Source organism: Pectinophora gossypiella, chromosome Z (genome assembly GCF_024362695.1).
Source record: "Pectinophora gossypiella chromosome Z, ilPecGoss1.1, whole genome shotgun sequence".
Lineage (NCBI taxonomy): Eukaryota > Metazoa > Arthropoda > Insecta > Lepidoptera > Gelechiidae > Pectinophora > Pectinophora gossypiella.
Genome location: NC_065433.1, coordinates 12,289,157 through 12,313,361, shown reverse-complemented (window position 1 = coordinate 12,313,361; position 24,205 = coordinate 12,289,157). Strand labels below are relative to the sequence as shown.

Below are 24,205 nucleotides of genomic sequence, written 5' to 3'. Positions count from 1 at the left end.
CATTAAGCCGTTGGTCCCGGTTATTACTTACTGATGTAAGTAAGTACTCGTTACATGAACCACGCCAGGGGACTTTGGCGGCTCAATAATAACCCTGACACCAGTTGTCTATTTACTTACATCCGAACTACACACACATCACGTATGTATCTCGGAAGGGCAGGCACAGGTGTATAGTATATACAATACACTCACCTCCCGCCAGCTAAGTTAAGTCCTATAAGCACAAAACCTGGAAACCACGTAATATTAATTATCTATTTGTGATGTTCCGTTCCGAATATCCGTATCCGTATCCGCGGATGTCCGAGATAAAAGAAAAATCCGTATCCGTATCCGTGTCCGTTACTTTTCACGCGGATCATTATTAAATAAAAAACTATAAAATTCCACTCAGATTGTTTTTATTTCTTAAAATCAAATATTTGGCACCTTTATATTGCAAAAATTTAGATAGATCTTTATAATGAAAGCAAGATAAAATATCACTTTTATAACAATGAAATAACTAAAACTTTAATATTTTTTTTTTAAGAAAATAAAGATCCGTATCCGTATCCGCGGATCTTTACACTAAATATCCGTATTCAGATCCGTATCCGCGGATATACATTTTTAACGATCCGGCACATCACTATTATCTATAATCCAAACATGAATTCAAACGTATAAAATTGAATTCAGTGGTCGAACTCCGGGATTCGAACCAGTAACACTACGACGTAAGGCGATCATCATGCTGCATGTTGCGTGTTGACGCACCTGCGTTCATCGTGCGAGGTTTTTACGCACTCACGCGCGTAGATTAACGCACGGCGGGTCTCATTTCATTCAAAACCGTTCTGAAATCACGCACGGCACTGCGGGATTCGGTGTGCCACACCTTGCGTCTCGCCCCGCACCTACGCGCGGGGTTGCATGTATGCGCGTGATCCGCATGAACGCGCGTGGATGCATTTTCTGTGTGTTAGACCGTACGTGTTTTCTATACAAACGGAGATACTTACAAGCAACGGAAGAACACGCATCCACGCGCTACGCTGCAACATGCGGGGCAGTGTGAGAATCGCCATAATCACGCGTTCTCCGAACAGGGCTAACACGGATTTTAAATTTAAATTATTAATCTATTTACCTACTTACATTACTCATTTTATTATACCTACGAAGTTATACGAACAGTCTCAATTGAACTATGAATTAAGTACCTACTAAATTGATTACCTATTGAGGATACAATGTATAAAAATAAATTATCAAGATTTGCACATATTTATAAGATTATCGTTCAGTTTAAGAAAAAATCCACTGCTGTCATTTTTTTACGTTAAGTAAGAGCGCCTGTCCGATAAATTTGCCCCTGCCTTCAGATGGTAAGTACTTATCTATAGTTCGGTGATGGACAAGATGAGGACCCGGTGGTGCAGTTGGATGCATGCTTTAGATGATATTAACTACTTACTTGGCCGGAGTAAGTTTGGCTAAACACGAGTAAGTATGGGAATATAATTGTAAAAACAGACTTCCTACTCATCCAATATTTTACGAGGAAGCAAATAATTGTTTAGTTTGCCCTTTGCCATTAGCAAATTATCCAATTCTAGGAAAAAATAAATCGTAAAAGCCGATTAAGTGTTATTGTGATTTGATTCTGATTTGATTCTAGCTTCTCGAAAATTCCTTTGCATACTTATATATTATAAACTAGCTTTTGCCCGCGACTTCGTCCGCGTGGCGTGTTATATAAGAGAGAGATCTTTGTGTGTGTGGGAGTGCATACTTATGCAGTTTAGATTTTTTCATAAGTACATTTTTTTTTCCCAATAACTCCCATTTTTCAAAATACAGCCAAAAATAAACTTTATATTTACTAAGGTATGCATGCATGCGTGCTAGATTGAATCAATTGATTGAATTGTTTTTTTTTTAATTGATTGTTCATTGAGTTTTAATTTTAATACACACTTCCTCTCTTCCCTTCAACGTTGCTGTGCCCTATAGGGTCCATGTTTTAGTTCCTATGCCTATGTAACACCCTATTGTACTACATGGAATGCAATAAATAATTTAATTGAATTGAATTGAAAATATCTATCTTACGCGGTTACGATTTTTTCATACAAATGTTTTTTTCCCACTAACTCCCGTTTCCGTGGGAATTTTGCAATATCCTGTTGCAACTAAGCTTTAAGTTAACTAAGGTACCTGCATGCCAAATTTCAAGCGTCTAACTTAAGCGGTTTAGATTTTTCATACAAAAGGATTTTCCCGCAAATTTCCGTTCCCGTGGGAATTCCGGGAATTCCTTTCTTAGTGCACCTCTACGGTACCTAAGCTATGTCCCTTCCAAATTTCAAATGCCTACGTTTAGCCGTTCAGGCTATGCGTTGATATATGTCAGTCACTGAGTCAGTCAGTTTCTCCTTTTATTTAGATTTGATTTTTTCATACAAATGTTTTTTCCCGCTAACTACCGTTCCCGTGGGAATTTTGTAATATCCTGTTGCAACTAAGCTTTAAGTTTACTAAAGTACCTGCATGCCAAATTTCAAACGTCTAACTTGAGTGGTTTAGATTTTTCATACAAAAGGATTTTCCCGTTAATTCGCGTTCCCGTGGGAATTTCGGGAATTCCTTTCTTAGTGCACCTCCACGGTACCTAAGGTACCTGCATGACAAATTTCAAACGTCTAACTTGAGTGGTTTAGATTTTTCATACAAAAGGATTTTCCCGCTAATTCCCGTTCCCGTGAGAATTTTGGGAATTCCTTTCTTAGTGCACCTCTACGGTACTTAAGGTACTTGCATGCCAAATTTCAATTGTCTAACTTGAGTGGTTTAGATTTTTCATACAAAAGGATTTTCCCGCTAACTACCGTTCCCGTGGGAATTTTGTAATATCCTGTTGCAACTAAGCTTTAAGTTTACTAAAGTACCTGCATGCCAAATTTCAAACGTCTAACTTGAGTGGTTTAGATTTTTCATACAAAAGGATTTTCCCGTTAATTCGCGTTCCCGTGGGAATTTCGGGAATTCCTTTCTTAGTGCACCTCCACGGTACCTAAGGTACCTGCATGACAAATTTCAAAGGTCTGACTTGAGTGGTTTAGATTTTTCATACAAAAGGATTTTCCCGCTAATTCCCGTTCTCGTGGGAATTTCGGGAATTCCTTTCTTAGTGCACCTCTACGGTACTTAAGGTATCTGCATGCCAAATTTCAAACGTCTAACTTGAGTGGTTTAGATTTTTCATACAAAAGGATTTTCCCGCTAATTCCCGTTCCCGTGAGAATTTTGGGAATTCCTTTCTTAGTGCACCTCTACGGTACTTAAGGTACCTGCATGCCAAATTTCAATTGTCTAACTTGAGTGGTTTAGATTTTTCATACAAAAGGATTTTCCCGCTAATTCCCGTTCCCGTGAGAATTTTGGGAATTCCTTTCTTAGTGCACCTCTACGGTACTTAAGGTACTTGCATGCCAAATTTCAATTGTCTAACTTGAGTGGTTTAGATTTTTCATACAAAAGGATTTTCCCGCTAACTACCGTTCCCGTGGGAATTTTGTAATATCCTGTTGCAACTAAGCTTTAAGTTTACTAAAGTACCTGCATGCCAAATTTCAAACGTCTAACTTGAGTGGTTTAGATTTTTCATACAAAAGGATTTTCCCGTTAATTCGCGTTCCCGTGGGAATTTCGGGAATTCCTTTCTTAGTGCACCTCCACGGTACCTAAGGTACCTGCATGACAAATTTCAAAGGTCTGACTTGAGTGGTTTAGATTTTTCATACAAAAGGATTTTCCCGCTAATTCCCGTTCTCGTGGGAATTTCGGGAATTCCTTTCTTAATGCACCTCTACGGTACTTAAGGTATCTGCATGCCAAATTTCAAACGTCTAACTTGAGTGGTTTAGATTTTTCATACAAAAGGATTTTCCCGCTAATTCCCGTTCCCGTGAGAATTTTGGGAATTCCTTTCTTAGTGCACCTCTACGGTACTTAAGGTACCTGCATGCCAAATTTCAATTGTCTAACTTGAGTGGTTTAGATTTTTCATACAAAAGGATTTTCCCGCTAATTCCCGTTCCCGTGGGAATTTCGGGAATTCCTTTCTTAGTACACCTCTACGGTATCTAAGGTACCTGCATGCCAAATTTCAAACGTCTAACTTGAGTGGTTTAGATTTTTCATACAAAAGGATTTTCCCGCTAATTCCCGTTCCCGTAGGATTTTCGGGAATTCCTTTCTTAGTATACCTCTACGGTATCTAAGGTACCTGCATGCCAAATTTCAAACGTCTAACTTGAGTGGTTTAGATTTTTCATACAAAAGAATTTCCCTTCACTACTCTGCTCCTATTGATTGTAGCGTGATGAAAAGTATACTATAACCTGTCCAGGAGTGTGAAGAATAATTGTACCAAGTTTCATTAAAATCCGTCCAGTAGGTTTTGTTTCTATAAGGAACATACAGACAGACAGACAGACAGACAAAAATTTTACTGATTGCATTTTTGGCATCAGTATCGACCACTTATCACCCCCTGATAGTTATTTTGAAAAAATATTTAATGTACAGAATTGACCTCTCTACAGATTTATTATAAGTATAGATAAATATTTATATGCGTAAAAAGAGTATCTCACATATTGGAACAATATACATATATATAATGTCCAATATTACTGTTAAAATTCTAAGTTCGAAGATTTGTAAGTAAATTCTAAGATTTATGAAGTGATGGTTGTAACCGTCCGATTTTTTCAAGAATCATTCATTTCGACCTTTTACCGGCAGGCACCTGGGGCCTGTGTAATAACACTTACAATTGTAAATTACAACGACAATTTGGTGTCCATTATGTAGCTAATATGAAACTGCAAAATATTCGTAATCACACAGTCCGCAATATACTTACATGAAATTGTCATTGTAATTTACAATTGTAAGTTTTATGAAACATATGAAAATATGAAAATTTACCACTGGGCCACGGTAGATGTTAATAGTATTTTATGCAACAGTTGTATAAGAAGGGTCAAAAAATGTGAGTGGCGTGAGTTGCGATGTGAGCCTTGGCGAACATCGCAATAAGAGACGCCACGAGCATTTTTTGACCTAGTTATACAACGTTGCATACAATACTTTTTCTACGACGACGTCATTTTTCCTTTTTATTTTATACTTTTTAGTGTTTTGAAACGAAACACAAAAATTTTCCAATTTATTTTCCAACGCGCGGGAAAATGGCGGCAAATGTATATTTTTTTTTTATAGTATATCTATGGCACCAAACAAAGTAAAGGTGCCAGTATCCAGGTCAAAAAAAAAAAAAAAAACAACAACAATGCTTTTTTGGCGACATTATAGTACAGTTACACTTTGTAAACAATGCTTTTATAGGCCATAGAGCGTACACTTTTTCAAAGAGTTTAATTATGTATGTACTTATATTAGACTTTTTGGTTATTTAAATGCCAGATTAAAGTAGAGGAGTAGAAAAAGATATTTAAACGTGCACGGCGTACCATAACCTCCGTGGTCCAGTACGGGTGGTGTATCGGGCTTTCACAATAACATATACAACCACAAGTCATTACACTTGTATAATATATTTAGAGATGTAAATTACATCGTATGGTGAGAGATACTCATTTATTTAAATATTTTAACATCACTATCTTAGTCAAATAAAGAAGAAAGAATTTAGAAGAAACTCACTTACCTACATAATATATTCAAAGTAGGTATAATTTTATGTAAGTGTAGAAAAATATGTGGCTAAAAATACGCTCTTCTTAATCGTTATAAAGTAAAACATCTAAAACTTACTCCAATGTGGAATTTTGATTTCTGTACGCCCTCAATTGAAGAAAATTCTAGGACTAAGGCACTACGAGTTTTTCGCCGCGCGGCAGAAAAAAGCAGCGGCATAATGTCGCACTGTAATACTGTACCAAACATTTTTAAATTGTATTGCGCGCACTTGACGGCAGAGCCACCGCAGCGGCGCAGTAAATTATTACTTTACTGCCGCGCGGCGAAAAACTCGTAGTGCGCGCCTGGCCTAAGAATTTTGCAAATTCGCTCACGCTGGGTATCAAGTAGGTATCAAATAGAATAATTCTTGGATTAGTAATTATTTGATTAGAAGAGACTTTTGATAGTTCTGATCAATAATGAATACTCAGATTTTATACTGGGACCTAAATAATACTAATTATACAGGGTGTAACGGAACGGGGGTATCAACCCGAAGTGTGCCTACTCTGTCACTATCTACAAATCACATGCGAGAGTATTGACCGCCTAAATTCATATTTGCATTAGTTATGAGCAATTGAATTCCAGGTCTTCATGTAATAAATTCAAATTTGCACAACACTACGTAGCAATCAGCTGTTCAAGGTATTTAACTTTTGAGTGAACAGCTACCACCTCTTTTATTTATGCCTGCCCTAGTAAAGGGTAAACGTGCCAGTGATGGCCATATTAATCAATATTTTTTAAATTGTTTTGTTTCATCCTTGTGAGGCCAAGATTTCCAGACACAATAGTTAAAAAAACAATGGGCATTGGTCCCGGTTACTGCTTACTGATGTAATAAGTAGTCGTTACATGAGCCATGTCAGGGGCATTTGGCGGCTCAATAATAACCCTCGCACCAGGATTGACGAGGTTGGTTATCCACCTAACAACCAATAGGATAGAACAAGATGTGAACATACATAAATCACGGCTTTATCCCTAATGGACCAGACAGAGCTACAAGTAATTACACATATCTAATATCACACTTACTGCGCTACTGAGATGGGCAGAGTCACTTTGTTGTACAAGTTTTGTCCAAAAATGTAGTCGATTACCTACATTAATAGTTGATAAAGAAATGTACTTTACAATGCATCTCGTCTCCTTGTGTAGTATGCTTTATTTTATGATTACGTAATATCAGGCTCCCTTAACACCGTCATCCAGGTCAAATGGGCATCACACTAGCGGCGAATGCGTTCATGGCTAGCTAGGTACGGGACAGTTTCATTAGAATACTTTCAGAGTTTTGCAGGCCCTAAACAACTACTACTACTCATACACAGTTACCACCAATCACTGACTAAGGTGTGCAAATACTAACACCTCACTTTACAATGGATCAAAGGACACAGTGATTCAAGAGGTAACGACGCGGCGGACGAGTTGGCCAGAAGGGGAACGGGAGGTAACAGCCATCGGTCCGGAACCGATATTGCCGATCTCATTCGGACAGGTCCGCTCGCTGCTACGAACGAGAACAGCCAACAAACACACCTTTTTTTGACGTGACTTATCGAAGTTTTGCCGCAAATGACATTAACTACTTGGCCGGACAAATGGGGAGCGCTGAAGGCTCTCACCCGGTACAACGTTTAAGACAACAGGCCTGAGGGTGCCCAGTTGGGCGCGAACCTCGGCTCAGGGCGTCGTCTGAGAGGAAAAATATTTGAAAGAATTAAACGACCCTAGTAAGTCGATAGCGATAAGCGCTGATTGAGGGAAGTCGTCGACCACGCCGGCGGTGTCGGTATCGGGGTCCTGAAATGTTTGTTGTCGCGAGCTGATTGGCTGATTCTATGGCTAGAGTAATCGGGTCGTCGGGATCGTATTACATACTTCGGACGCCGATGCTATTCAGTACCGTTCCTAAGCGGGATGTATTCGGAAGCCGCAACTACCAGGGGATTTGGTTGGTGCGGAGCAGAATCAAAAAAACTAATTTGAGCCATTGGGCAATGGTTGGCAGACTTAGGTCAATGTGCAGATTTTCATTGCGATGGAACCACGAACGATTTTGTATTTCCTGTAGACGGTGGATTTGAGAGAGACTCGCGTGAGCGAAAACTACCCCTGCATAGGTCATGATCGGACGGATGCAAGTCGTGTAGATTCCAAAGGGATAATTTACTACGCTTGTTAAGGAGACAATGAACACGGCCCATTACAAACGTGGCGCGATCGCGCACACGTTTGATATGGGCCTTGAAAGTAAGACGTCTATCTAAGACTACGCCGAGATATTTGACTTGCTCCTCCCAAGGGATCGGCTTGCCAGACATCTTGATGACTTAAGTTGACAGCGTGACCGTGACGTATTATAATAGCCCTTTGAAAAGTACACCGCTGCACTTTTCTCCGGGTTTACCTTGATTCTCCATTTGCGAAACTACTTGCCCAAGGCATTGGCGCGTTGGAGAATTCCGGTCATCATAACTCGACCACGGCACGAAGAATAGATGGCTGTATCATCCGCAAATAAAGCTAGTTCGGTATTAGGGTATTTGGGAATGAACAAACACACCAGACTATGAACCACCGTAAATAAATGCAGGCAGGCTAAGTTGGCACTACCCAACATCAATAGTTGTCTCTCCAAAAGAATTCTAAATGTGAAGAGGTCTCCACTAATACAGGTAACAGCTGCAGGTAGCAGGTGTAGCTGTGTGGTCACGGTGATATCAACAAACATCTGTTTACACTAGGTGTCACCGACAAGCCCCTGTGCAGAACCTGCATGGACGAGACAGCGGCCCATGTGCTACTGGAGTGTGAAGGAGCCGCCAACTACCGGGTCCGGCACCTTGGCCAGACGGGGTGCCTCCCTGAGGCGACCGGCAACGTCAGAGGCTTCTTAGAATTCCTTGGGGATTTACAACATAGTAAAAGCAAAATAAATTTCTCAAGTACCGTTGTGACTGCCTACCCCTTAGTGATACGGGCGTGATATTATGTTAGTATGTTCTGATTACTTATGGCTCTGCCCACCCCATTAGGGATACGAGCAGCTGCAAGTGATTGTGTATCTTATTAACGAGACATTAATGTTACGTTTACAACATAGTAAAGACAAAATCAATTTCTCAAGTAAAGTACCTACCTAACATAACTTTACTTTTACTATGACATGGTAAAAGTAATCTTAAAATAAGTACTTTCGTACAATACAATAATACTTTATTGCGTACAAGGAATTAAAAACACATAACAGTATTTTTTTAAATCTTTCTATCGTGTGGGTTGTGAGGTGGATTACCAACCTCATCAACCCTGGTGTCAGGGTAACTATTGAGCCGCCAGAGGCCCCTGACATGACTCATGTAATAACTACTTTCTTACATGAGTAAGTAGTCACCGGGACCAACCGTGCCTTCCGAAGCACGGAATTGCAAATTGCATTGGGACAGTTAATGGGATTTATACCCTGTACCAGGATGCCAGGGCTCGCGAATAGAAAAAGGCACGCTAGTGTTTCAAACTATCGATAGTTCAGTATCGATTATCGATCATAATCATTTTCAACTACGATTTTGATTGGTAGAAATAAAAAAATAGCTTTTCAAAAAATCTAAATCCATGGACTTTTGAGTTATTGAAATTCAGTTTAGACAATCAGCCCACTCAAAATAACCATACTATCGGAGTGTAGCAATACTACTGACTGAGGGCAAAATTATCGATAGTTTGTTATTAATCCGCAACGATACTATCGATTGTATTGCACTTAGGTAATAAAATCGAAAATGTTCCCACTTTCCGAGTTATCAATAGTCTTGCTATCGATCGACTCTCGGTCGGGATAGATTATCGATAGACATTTTTTGATCGGCAAGCCCTAGTGCACCCGAAATTCAAAATGGCGGTGCTGTTAAGGGGAAGTTATCATTAACCATGATAAAAAATATTTTTTTTTTTTTTGTATTTTTTTTCCTTCCTAAATTGTAGTCGTGTATTATCCAACAGTGAACAATAACATCACGCCTTTTTCCCATTGGAGTAGGCAGAGACTGCGGAATTTCACTTACCACTACACGCTCGTATCGCTACATGCCCGTACCAAACATACATACATAATATCACGCCTTTATCTCTTATGGGGCAGACAGAGCCACAAGTAATCATAACATAGGTACATAAATAATTATCATGCTCGTACCGCTAATGGGATGTTCTTGTGACTCTGCCCACCCCATTAGGGATACGGGCAGAGTGATAGTATGTCTTATTATTGACAGATTAATTTCGCCTTCTGCTATTGCGCGGGATATTTGCGAAGAAACGTGGCAATTCTGTGTTAGTGCCAGAGTGTGAGCGCGGGTGATCCTTATTAGATAAACGACTTTTTTACTTTTCTAGGTTCAAAGTAAAATACGTACCTACTTTCATAAAATACAATACATTCATTCATTCATTCAAACAATACCATAAAAATATTTTATTGCGCACAAAGAAATAACACACCCTTAAGTACCAGGATACTAGCATTCCAAAAGAGATAGAAACATGCACACGAAAGTAAACTGTCAAATTATTTGTCAGTGCTTGTTTACTATCTGTGGAGTGAAGTTCGAAATTTGGATTTGTTGTGATAACTGTGATCAGTGATAGTTCGAGGTGTCTTTGAGTAATGTAGGTTATTATGAAATGATGATGTGTGTGGGTGCCGGCGATGGCAACTTAAGTGAAGCACGGAACTTGTATCAGCGATTCATAGAAGGTAGACCAGCTGATGAAGCCAGGCAACTGCCTTCACTGCATTGCTTCAGGAAAATGGTCAATCGCCTACTGCATTTAACGGGCTCTTTCCACGCGTCATCCGAGACTGGCCGCTCGGCGACCCGTGATCCGGAGTTTGAAGAAGCCGTACTAGCCGTGCAGCCAACCCAAGGACTACCACGCGAACCTTACCACATGCAACGTACGCCCGAGCTAATTCCTGCTGATTATTTACCTCGTGTGGCATTCTGAGAATGGTACCGAGTTCAAGTGGAAAGCTCACCAGACTTTGCTTCGAAAGTGTTGTGGACAGATGAAGCGGCAGGTCTGTGCATCGAACGGGGATGACGACATTTCGAACCTTTCTTGTAAAACGTAAGTCTAATTATTAATTACCTACCTACTTACCCACACTTTCACACTTTTTTTCCTATTTACTATTAAATTAAATACCTTACCTAAACAAGTAGGTAATTTTAACTTATTTTACACGTCATAAAATAATGTGAGAATAGTTGTCAAAGCAAAATGACTCCAATTATTAGATGCTTTAGTGTCATTCTTGTTTGTTACAGTCGCCGACGTGCCGCCGACTCGGATTGTTCCAATCGGCCGCCGACTCCTTTTGACGTTGCCGCCAAAGCCGCCGCCCGCTCGAATTTCGTACCTATCGCGGCCGTGCGAGCGCCGCGAGTACCAGGCGACCAGGACGCGCTAGGAGATTTGTGTAGTGCCAATATTTGAGTGGAAGAACAGTGACCTCAATAGTGCTGTGCCGTGTTTTTTACATGCTGGAAATATTAAAATATTTTTTTAACTGAAATTGAAAAAAATATCAAAAGTGTTTTTTTTTAATTGAATTTTTGCAGATAAGATCTACATAAGGTATAGTTTTGTCCCCTTTCGGCTTGATACCCCCCTTCCGTTACACCCTGTATAAAAATAAGCAGTCCCCGACCAAACAGCGACAGGGTTAGCAGAACGTAGTGGGTAGCTCACTGGTACGGGCTAACTTATAAAATGCTACTTAGGTTCTACGACGATCTTGTGACGTAGCGAGTAGGCGCCGCTACTTCAAAAGCGCACCCCTGATGCCGGGCAGCAGCGGTATCAGTACTGGTTGGAGGCCGAGGAAATGGATTCTGGTAGGGCTCTAGCTAGAACATCGGTCGGTGTACTGCGCAACGGAAGGCGATTGGGGCAACCATCGTTCTACACGCCCTATCTATGGAGTAATGGCGATTACTCCACCGACAAGAGCGCAGCTCTTAAATAAAGAGAGAGAAATAATACTTAGATATGAGGTTACTAAGTAGTTCTTAACTATATATCTTGCGCTGCGCATCCTCTAGAACTTAATAGTAGCGGACAATCTAGAGCTTAACAGTAGCGGACAATCTAGAGCGTAATAGTAGCGGACAATTTAGCGCTTAATAGTAGCGGACAATCTAGAGCTTCGTAGTATCGGACAATCTAGAGCTTCATAGTATCGGACAATCTAGAGCTTAATAGTAGCGGACAATCTAGAGCGTAATAGTAGCGGACAATCTAGAGCTTAATAGTAGCGGACAATCTAGAGCGTAATAGTAGCGGACAATTTAGTGCTTGATAGTAGCGGACAATCTAGAGCTTAATACTAAAACTCGAATACTAAAGTGACGACGTGGAGTAAAATGGGGCACGCATTTTCTTGGTTGATTTTCATAACTATAGAAAATTGTAATAAAATGAGGTAGGAGTTGACAAAAGGGCAAAAGTCCATAACAAAGCTAAACAAATCAACTGAAACATACTGGTACAAACCTGAAACCGCAATTAATTATACGTGCCTCTCGATAGATTCATAACAAACAACCATTACTATAATTAATTGAATATGGAAACCGATTACCGGATTTAATATATATCACTACATTAGTGGTATCTGGTTAATCTGAATAGTCGTTTCCTTGTAATAATGCCTTTTTTCTCAGGAACGCGTGGATTAAATTGAAATTAATGTCAAATACACAGTTACTCAGCAATCCCTTTGAAGAAAGTAATGGTGAAGAGTGCAAGGGTAGATGTAATATGTCAAATTAAATAAATAAATAAACTTGACACTCGCAAGGGAATCAAACCCTTATAAAAAGGGGAAAATTAGAAACCGTATTGAACAGTTACAATACGAAAAGTAAATCTTATTTGCAGTTGGTAAATTGACTACGACATAAGTTATATATGTATGGAAAGCATAAACCTTGTGGTATACAACAGTTTTCGAACGGTTGAGATATCTTTGTCCCTTAATCTAGAGTATACGTAATATATATTGACGACGGAAAAATAATCAAATCTGGGTTACCCAATCTTAGTTTTATCGCGCAATATGTCATTATGAATTGCGGTTTAAAAAGAGGTTCCATTCAGAATGTGCCTACTAGATGATTTCTGTTTGTTTTTCTGTGAAGGTTCAAAAAGCACAGCCAGCGCTCGGAGCCCGTCCAGTACGTGAAATGCTACGTGGAAGGGACCCTGAGGAAGTCGGACCGTGCTTGCCGAGGTTACAACCGGTGCTGCCAAGTGGTGCGCCGAGCCAGGGCGCGTGGCGACAACCCCTGCTCAAGCGGCAACGATGTCGTGAGTATTTCGTTTTTTAATTACTTGCTCACATGGCTGGCTACTAGCACAAATACCTCTACGCAGTCACACCCGGGACACTTCATACAAACAACCTCGTTTTACACAGACACTACACATTGGTATTATCGTACACGCGCGTCTGTGTATGACGTCTGACACCATACGATTTAAGTCTAAACTATGTTCGAAGGGGGGTGAGTTTATATCATAGGCTCCATGGCATGCTGAATCTAAAAGGGCCTGTCCAGTCCCCACATCACGGCGTCGTAACGTGTAAAACGCGTGATGTTAGCGTTTTGATTCGGGCCCAATTTTAATTACATACTTAAATAATTTATACCGTTAAAACGATTAAACTACAGATTGCCAAACATACCGTTTGATAGCACACACAATTATTATTGAACTGTGTGTATTGTGCTTGTGTCAATGCTAGCCAGGAAATTCAATCAGCAAAAAACTATTCGCTGCATGAAGCGTCAAGTCAAAAGGTAACCTTGAAGCGGATGTACAATATTCGAGGAATTACTGAAACAGCCTTCGCAGCCTGCGTTTCCAGTAAAGGGTAGACGAAGGGGGGCGAAGGGGCCTTCGGCAAATTCTTGAGCGACTTTTGAAGGCTACTCGCAATTATTTTTTTTTTTTTTCAAATTTTAGTGTTTACCTTTATATGTGATTATCTCACTGATCCCTCACCTTTAATTATATTACAAAAATGAGTTAGAATAATGTTATTTTTTAAATTGTTTCTGACTTCGTACACATTTTTCCTTTTAGGTTTTCATCGGGCTCGTCCGTCCAACCACAGAAACTTTCATGTCGGAGACCCACATCGAATCATTTCGTATGGAATACAGGACTAGACACTCCGTTGACGGCGAGATTGTCGACGTCGAGCCTCGCATTGCCATCGTCACGGGGTACATGAGCCATGAAGTGAACGGTGTCAATGCCATGAACTTCATACACCGGGAAGATGTACGCTGGGTGATCTTCAACCTCCGCGAGAGTGAGTATCGATTTTAAATTAACACCAACAATGTAACGCGTCAACCAGAAGTTGGCAGTAGCCTAAAGGAAATCTAAAATATATTATAGAGTTACCATTTGGCAGCGAGACTGACACGAAAATATAGTGGGAGGTGCAGGCATTTTTAGGGTGCCATACCTACCGTAGCGGGACCCTATTACTAAGCCTGCGAAGTCCGTCCATCTATACTACATTTTCAGCCGTATATCATCATCATTATCAGCCGTACGACCGACGCCCACTGCTGGGCATAGGCCTCCCCCAAGGATCTCCACGACGATCGGTCCTGCGTTGCCCTACGCTACACTACATTAAAGGGCTTTACTACATTAAAGGGCTGTATCTATAGAACAGTAATAATACTTACTTTATACCAAGTTTAACGCTAGTTACAGAAAAAAATACCATTACTTGGAACCCTTTTTATACTTTACTTTTTGTTATTTTTTGGTAAATCCGCCATACACACACATAATGTCCAAAAAAACTGGTTTTACATTTTTGACAAACTTCGATGTAAGATTTTATTTATTAATAAAAATAATTACGAATTCGAATAATGGACATTTAAAGTTATTTTAAACACATTAAAAATTATTGGTTACGCGATCAAAATAAAACTGTGGTAAAACATCAATTTATTCTGTCATAGTGCTGTATAACTACATAAGACCACGCTTATTTGCCTTTGGGGTATACAGAGACCAGAGTGCTGAGTGGAATGTCTTCCAAATATTTTATGACACATTTCGCTGCGTGATTCCCCCATTGGTTGAGTTCAACCTTCGTTTGCAACGGCAACCATTTGGTGCCCCAGCACCAAATTTTCGCACTTGACCGAATTTATCATTCATTATGTTACCTATAGATGACAATACGTTTAATTAATTGAGCATAATTGTCTTTGTATTAGAGAACACAATTTAATTAAAATTGAGTTTAAATCTCGTACACGGATGGTCTTGCTATTGCTTCCGAAAATCGGTAGCATCCGGTTGTTATGACAACTTAAAACTACTTACGTCCTCGTCGCAACCTACGGTCGCAACCCAGTGGGTTTCAACCTCATTTCAACATAATTGTATAACGTCGCATAGAGACAAAAACGTCTGCCTCGGGTGATTATTGGCAATCAATGCGCCGCCGCGATCCAACGACAGTTTGACAATTATAACGCGATCACACAGTAGCAATATGTAATGCAATGGAATGTCATTTGCAATTGTTAGGTAGATAGATAGAAAAAAAGGTGTAATCACGTTTTGTGGGCTTAACTTTTCTAAGTTTCTTGTGAATATTATTTTGCTAGTAGGTATTCGCTCTGTGACTGTACCGAGCTTTTCCTTTAATAGCGGCCATTCCTGCATAATATTTGAATTAAGTAACTACTTCTTCTTCTATCTATCTGGTGGCATAGGACCGCCATAGTACTTACATCAGTAAGTAAGTAGTAACCGGGACCAACGGCTTAACGTGCCTTCCGAAGCACGGATCATCTTACATTTGGACAATCAGGTGATCAGCCTGTAATGTCGCCCAACTAGGGATCACAAAGTGATTTTTTGATTTGTCCCCACCGGGATTCGAACCCGGGACCTCCGGATCGTTAGCACAACGCTCAACCACTGCACCACGGAGGCCGTTAGGTAACTACTGTTAAATATGAAATAATTGAACGTCCTAAGCTCAAATGATGTGTATGCTAATGAACGTCACAACCCTGGCCTCCATAATTTGACAAATCTCACCGCGCATTAATGCAATTGTAAAATTTTATATTTATTTAAATATAAAAATAAGTCACTAATTGAGCTGAACTAGTCAATCTTTTTAAAAATAATCTCTCTCTCTTTATTTAAGAGCTGCGCTCTTGTCGGTGGAGTAATCGCCATTCCTCTCTTCTTCCCGCCAAATCCTTCACCTCCTGATCCGATACGACCTGCACCTTCTATTTTATTTGTTTCATAAATGTTCTCCTAGGTTTACCCCTTCCTCTCTTCCCTTCAATTTTTCCTTCTATGATGTTTGTCATAAATGAATCGTGTCATATCAGGTGGCCAATCATATTTCCTCTCCGGTTCTCTATAGTCTTCATTATGGTTAAAAATAATACGTCCGGCAAAATCCCCGTACTTATGCATTTTTTTTTAAACTGTCTACGAAAGTATAATTCTTTCACTAGTAGATAGTATACTGAAATAGATAAGTAACTCGATTTCTCGAATAACTGCCACCACACCGCATTAACAATGTTTATTCTGGTTAGCTAAACTAAAAAAACTAGAATTAAATAGAATAAACTAAACTAGAACATAGTTAATTTTATTAGTATGTATGTATAGTATGCTATAAGATAGTATTATTATTGACTTCAGTAGAAAAATCTACTACTTAATAATCATAAAATAGTACTACTATCTGCTTAATTAAAGTTCAGTTCGCTATGTAAATATTGCATAGTTTAATCACAGAGTTTAATGTGTTTTCGTTTTGTATAACAATATTTAATTTTAACGTCCAGTTTTTATCATAACTGTACAATAACATCAAAACTCGCTCGTCGTAGAGAGGAAATAAGGCCAGTCGCCGTAAAGCGACTCGTTGTTCGGAAAGCTGTCAACGCTACAATTCACAAGTAGTTAGGTTTATTCTCTTCCAAGATCTTTCAAATCGCAGGTCTCTCATTGTCTGAAGTATATCGCCGGAATCGTAGAATCATGACTTGTCGGTTCCCACGACTATCGTAAACAGAGCTTCGTTTTGTATTCATAGGATTATATCAAATAATTAACCGAAACGAGACAAACTATACCATTTTAAACATCATTTCGTAAATATAACAAGATAATTATTCGTCCTTGACCGGGTGAGAGACTTCAACGCTCCCCATTTGTCCGGCCAAGTAGTTAATGCCATCTGCGGCAAATCTACAATAAGTCACATCAAAAAAATGACCGTTCTTTTTATTTTATGCCTGCCCTTTTCTATTCAATGACGGGTAGTAAAATATACCTGCTTACTTATACTAAAATAACATTAAGTACGTGATAGTTATCTGTTTATAGGTACGCTAATGTTCCGACCAGTCGATCAAAAATTTCTATAGTGTATTATTATACAGTCGGCTTTCTGCATTTCAAATCAACATGGAAAGTGTAGTTCATCTGTTTTATACTTGCATTCACTGGATATCGGCCCACGCACCAAAACGTTATATATAGCCATATTTTATTTACTTACAAACTATCATCAAATTCAGCAAAATAATTACAAATCTGTTTGACAAAAAACATTTTGCTTTGTTCACAAATTGCATCGTCGTACAAGTTGCCTCCCTTCAATCAACCGCAGGGCGTATGGAGCATACTCCACCACGCTGCTGCACTGCGGATTGATGGAGGTGTTATTTACCGCTAATAGCCGGGACCAACGGCTTAACGTGCTCTCCGAAGCACGGAATCGTCATATTTTTTTGGACAATCAGGTGATTCAAGCCTGCAATGTCTTTACCAAACAAAGGACAGTCTCACAAAATGATTTCGACAATGAAATCGAACCCGGGCTTCCAGATCGTGAGTCAAACGCTCTTACTACTAGATTACAGGGTCCGTTGTTCTCTGTTACACTATTTAGATTATCACTCACTATGTTTTGCTTATCTGTCTGTATTTTGTCATCATCATCATCGTCTCCCTAGCATTACCTATCACGTTTTTCACAGGGTTCACTTACCTAACCTGAAGATTTGACAGGTCCGATTTTTACAAAAGCGACTGCCTGCCTGATCTTCCTCCCGCGAAGGGAATACCAGCTCAATACAGGTTAGGTCACATACCTCGGGCATGTGGGTTTCCTCACGATGTTTTCCTTCACCGCTGAGCACGTGATAATCATTTATGATCAAAACATGAATTCGAAAACAAATTCGACAATCATTGGTTGAGCCTGAGCTGGATTCGAACCTGCGACCTTAAAGTAAGAGGCAAGTGGTCTACCAACTAGGCTACCACGGCTCTCATTTTTGAAAGTTGAATGTTTACTTGCAAAAACAATTTACTTTTATATGTCGTGTGCTAATAAACCCCTGAATCACTCTAGCTTCATCGCTTAAAGAGCAGGGAGAAAGCAGTTGAGCGAGGTACCACTTAACAATGATTAAGAACCCTTTTTTAACGTTGGGAAATGCGTTGCGCATACCACGCTGCCCCGTGGTTAACGTGGTTATGTGGAACTCCCCGGGAGTTGGCACCCGGTATACCCACTAAAACCTAACGGTGTTCTTCTTCCTTGACACTACGTGGCGGAGACACGAGGTCGCAGTTGTACACAACTCCGCCCCCGCCGGCAGATACCCTTACGTAGCGCCCATGGGAGCTCGTAAAGCGCCTCCCCCTCCGCCGAGGACTGCCCGGAATACTTTGGGAGCCCTATGGCACGGGATGTTGGTTGTGGACGGCGATCCCCCGATCACCGTGCTCAGGTCCCCTGCCTAAGTAGTACCAACACAATAAATTCAAGGACTAAATGCTTTATTTACCATTTTTACGCCGAAGTGATTGTCCGCACGTGCCGGTAATCCGAACTTGTTTACACATTATTCTCTCCGGTGTTCCGATTTTGTTTCCCGTGTCCAGTTGGTATATATAACCATTTACTACACTCCTCAGCGCTACCGTACAGGTACTTGCCGCCACACCAATAAAAATAAAACAAACGTTCTCACGTGTAGGTTAAGAGGTCAATGTTTGACCTCATCAACCCGGGTTACTTTTGAACCCCTGACATGGCTCATATAACTACTACATACTTAAGTAAATAGTAGCCGGGACCGACTGCTCAACGTGGCTTCCGATGCACGGGATAGCACGGGACTAACCAAACTAGGTATCACAGACCGATTTTTGTGGTTTATTTACCTACCGGGATATGATTCTGGGACCTCCGGATCGTGACTCCAACGCTCAATCACTGGACCACAAAGGCCGTTTTTTATTAGTAAACCTGTTAGTGTACAAAATATAACTCAAACTGGCGTACATTTAGTAGTTTGATGCATGTTGAGAGCGGACAGGGGCCGTCCATTAATCATGTGATGTTTTTTGTCATTTTTTTAACCCCCTCCCCCTCTGGTGATACATGGTGATGTTCAAGACTAACCCCCCCCCCCATATATATATATATATATATAACAGCCTCCGTGTTCTCGTGGTTAGAGCGTTAGGCTTACGATCTGGAGGTCCGGGTTCGATTCCCGATGAGGACATGGTCGAAATCACTTTGTGAGACTGTCCTTTGTTTGGTAAGGACTTTTCAGGCTTGAATCACCTGATTGTCCGAAAAAGTAAGATGATTCCGTGCTTCGGAGGGCACGTTAAGCCGTTAGTCCCGGCTATTAGCCGTAAAAACACCTCCACCAACCCGCAGTGGAGCAGCGTGGTGGAGTATGCTCCATACCCCCCCCTCCGGTCGATTGAGGGGAGGCCTGTGCCCAGCAGTGGGACGTATATAGGCAGTTTATGATATATATCGAGGGTTGAAAGGCAAATGGGTTTAAGCGACATTTTGTGAACTTTACAGGAGAGCCATTTAAAGTTTTATTTTTTCGAAAAAAATTCATATAAAAAAAACTACTGAATCAAAAGTGTTCAAAATGCTAAGAATTATTTTAAATTAAACGTTGCACAATTCTGTATTTATTTGGTTCGAAAAACACATCAGTTATAGATTTTAGAAGTCGCTTAATACAAAATGCCTCAATTGAACTAAATTACAGTTGAAGGAAAAACGGTTGATATCCACTAGAGCCAAATATTGGCTAAAAGCAAAATGCTTTAAGAGACCTCTCACTTATTAGTTTGACTAAAGCTAAATGAGTTAAACGACTTCTTAAAAAAAGAAGACTAGAAGCAAATCAGCTTAACCTCCATAAAACGTTATATGACAGGGAAGGAAAATATCTGAAGTGACCATCCGCTACTAATTTCAATTGTATGAAATCCAAATATTAGTAAGATCGGAAATAAAGTCGGTCCTTAAGCCGTTTTTCCTGGGAGAGATTTTAGTCGGGCAAGGCATTTATAGATATTTGTACCTTACAATATTAGGAAAAATCACGGCGGATATAATGAGTAAATCGATTTCATTCAGAAACAGGATCTAGAATATAACCATAAAGATTGTTACTACACATGCTTAATTCGACTTTTTAAGTATATGGTAAATCGCGTATGATGGCAGATGACAGATGACTGTCACCAACTGAATGCGGGCAATAAAAGAAACAAATAGCTTTGAAAAAGTCTTAATATGCTTATACTCTGTGCTGAGTTTAATCTCACTATCACAACCTGTTTCCGATTTACTGAAAAATTTAATACCACGTGGCTGGATGCAAGTTCAAAGCACTGGCTCCTACTAAATGGTACGCGGTACTAGGACAGACTGCAGTGAAGTACTGATTGCTCTCATATTAAGAGGCGGCCAGGGGTGGATAGATCCAGCGACTTGTTTGATCAAAATTTCTGATACATTTGCGCCTAAGACTTCCACTTCGAGCTGGCCATAAGATACCGTCGAAGTTGACAAACAATAAAAGAACTCGATCATGCTTTTAAAGCCGAGATACGTCGGACATCGCAGCAGACACATCTGTCGATGAGATAATATAGATGATAATAATAATAAATAGATGGTGTTCCTTTGCCGAGAATTTTTATAGCTGTGCTCTCCTCTACCGAAGTTATTGGTTGGTAAACCAGACCGCAAAACTAAGATTGGTGCGATGGTTCTAACGTGAAAATCAGCTCGTGAGGAACTACAGGCGGGCTTTTCTGTCACCACATGTCTCAAAAACAAATGCCAGGTGGAATAAGCTTGTGAAATTCAGCTCTATGCTGATTCCTATCAATCCAGTTCCGGTAGATTTTCGACAGCTTCAAGACTGTTTTCGGCCACAAACTTTGAAGAGAGTTTCAATCTACAACAAGGAAAAGACCCAACGCCTCACTGATCAGAAAGACTTATTAGCAGCGCTTTGGACACATTTTAACGATGTCTTAAATCCCAATAGTAATACCAGTGACTTGTTTGTTACAACATATCGGTCGAGTTTGTTACAACAAGGTCGGGGGTTTCGCTTAAGATCTAGCGGCACCCCCGACCTTTGAAGAACTTCTTACCGCGCTAAGAAGGATGAGGAATACCAACACATCAAAAATACCATCTGAACTGTATAATATACCTACACATTAATAACTGGTTATACAAACTCATCCTGAAGATATGGGAGTCAGCTGCTGGAATGATTTTAGCCTTCTTCCTCTTTGCGAGTCGATTGCGATCGATATTAAATTTTAGCCTTAACGTTATTCTATCCCGTGATGCTGAAAAGGTACTTCCGGAAACCCAATGATGATTTTGTCCGGACAGAGATATGGGGGTACGGTTTTGTTATTAAACAGATTCAGGCCAAAAGGCTTGAACAACATCGGCCTTTGTTATGTGCTGCGTGAGGCTTCACGCGGCTTGTGGATTGCTCTAAAGAAAACAGATTGTCCTGAAAAGTTATGACTTATCCTGATACGACAATATCATGACGACATGATGACGACAGTTTGATTTAGAAGTAACTTTTCAGAGCTATTCGTCGTTACCTACGGCGCGAAACAAGGCTATGTCATAACACATGGAGCCATGGTTCCTAGTCTATTTTCTTTATATATCGCTTGTGTGTCACGCATAAGTGGGATACTCTTTGGAATTGTTATTTATAGCTTAATTGAAATTAAGGCTAAAATGAATAAGATCATTTTTGATCTCTCACGTCTCACATCTATGCGTCAGTTAACCAAACTTGCCGAGGAATGGCCGATTCAATTAAGACACACACCAGAATATTTATAGTTTTGTGTAAAACCCTTTTAAAATAACCATCCAGAGGATGCCCCGAGGATGTAGCTTCTTCCAATGTTGCTTTAAAGCGCGCTGAGCTGGAGGAAGTTTCAAAATTAAAATATTTGGGTTCTCAAATATGAAATGACTCAATCAAATATGAAAGTCATCGGAGTTGCCAGCCCGGATAACAGGTGCGGTGGCAGCCTTTGGAAAACTTAAAATATTAGTGTACAAAGTCTCAGCGGCGTACTTGATACGTAACACTTTAAATGTCTAAGGTCCATCCTTCGCATAAAGCGGCAAGATGGTTTTCCAATAACAGAAGTATTACGTCGTTCTGGCATATTCGGAATAGAAGCTCTCATCATAAAACATCACCTACGATGGTGCGGTCACGTCATGCGAATGGATGACAGAAAGGTTTTCTATTTCGAGGTGTCTAGAAGGAATTGTAAACAAGGTGGACAATACCTGCGGTACAAAGACGTACTCAAGCGCAACCATGTGGCTTTCAACATGCCAACTGATAGTTGGGATGAGTGTGTCTGAACCTGGAATAGCGCGTGATATAGTCCTCGAAAATCTTAGTCCAAGACGCCAAATACGGAAAACTCAACGGAAACCTTCCTACAATTACACGGTAAACTCGGCTGGCCAGCTTGATTGTATGCCATGTGACCAGATCTTCAATTCGAAGTTCGGTTCCGCTAGCCACGTCAAAGTCTACCACAACAACGACTTGGGATAGACACAAATAGAAGTCACCATCAACGGATACGGCTTGGGTGACATGATGACACGCACACTCCCGGTCTTCCCAATCGTAATTTTTAGCTGTGTCAACCGCCCAACCAGAACCTGCCCATACTTATTTTGATATATTGAAGTGATGCGGGCACAAGGTTTCATACAAAATTGCGATGACTGAAATGTTAACATTATTTCTTTTTTGTTTTGGAAAAACGTTTTAAGTCCTTTCAAAAGAAAATGATAGTTGTTTTATACGACAAAAAATTTAAAAATAATGTAGCATAAATAGCTGAAGTCAAATTCTATGAATATTTTCGGTAAAGGCAAAACAGTTCAAGTGCCAATTTTACTTTTAAACTGTCGAAGGCAAAACGGTTGAAGCGACAATATTTATAAAATCTGGATTAAAGCAAAAAGATTTAAGCGCCAAATCTATTTTCGTTTCGTCTAAGGACAAATGATTTAACCGACTTATCTATAACAAAACACTGTCAGGGAAAACGCTTTAACAGACTTCGAATCATGAAAATGAAAAGACATAACAGCTTATGTGACCGACTCATATCCCGGAATACGACTGATATGCCACCCGCCCAGAATTTTGTGCATTTTTTTGTCGGTTAAAACACGGGTTTTTAAAAATTTACCCAAAGTGCTAATTGGTTGAAGCGCCAAAAAGTAGCTTTGATTGATCTGAAACCAAGATCAGTCGACGCGGAAAAAATCGCTGATTCCGAATATATATATATAAGTCAATTTCGCCCAAAATGTCGCTTAAACCCTTTTGCCTTTCAACCCTCGATATATATATTACTACACCCCCCCTTATGATATTTCGTGATTTTTTCATGGACCCCACCCCCCTCTCGAGCCTCGCATGTTTAATGTACGGCCCCACACTACACAACACCACCCCAGGCTCTATCACCACCCTCTCGCTCACCCGTCGTCGCTGTCTGTTGTCTTCCAGTACCTATTAATATACTTACCAGTATCGGCTTATCTAGATCCGTTCAGTACACTGGATTCTGATTCCGGCATCTACAGATGTCATTCGTCATTATCCGTCTTACGTATGCTAATAGAAAGAGCCAATTACGCTCGCAAGGCCCAGAGCGCACTCACACCAAATGTGTTTACTTCTATCCTTGTATCTGATATTTCAGCTTCACAGCGAATACCTAAACGTAATGGAAAACTAGAAATGAAATATCCATTTCACACAATGTAGTTGATAGTTACTTATGTCTGATTTGTTTATGTGCAAATCTGTGTTTATATAACTTATATTTAAGTAGTAAAGCCACTTGTTTACCGACTGTAACATATGTGTCTATCACATTTCCATTAATTGTTATTACTTTAGATAACCACTTTCTAGAT

At 40.0% G+C, this 24,205-nt stretch overlaps 1 protein-coding gene across 1 annotated transcript in view; it reads left to right on the top strand.

Annotated features, from left to right (window-relative positions):
• The window catches only part of LOC126380723 (neuronal PAS domain-containing protein 2-like), a 74,902-nt gene that overhangs the window by 31,448 nt on the left and 19,249 nt on the right, over positions 1–24,205 (top strand). The window contains exons 5-6 of the mRNA XM_050030316.1: positions 12,978–13,146; positions 13,927–14,158. Of these exons, the coding sequence (XP_049886273.1) occupies positions 12,978–13,146; positions 13,927–14,158 (401 nt within the window). The remainder of the gene's footprint in view (positions 1–12,977; positions 13,147–13,926; positions 14,159–24,205) is intronic.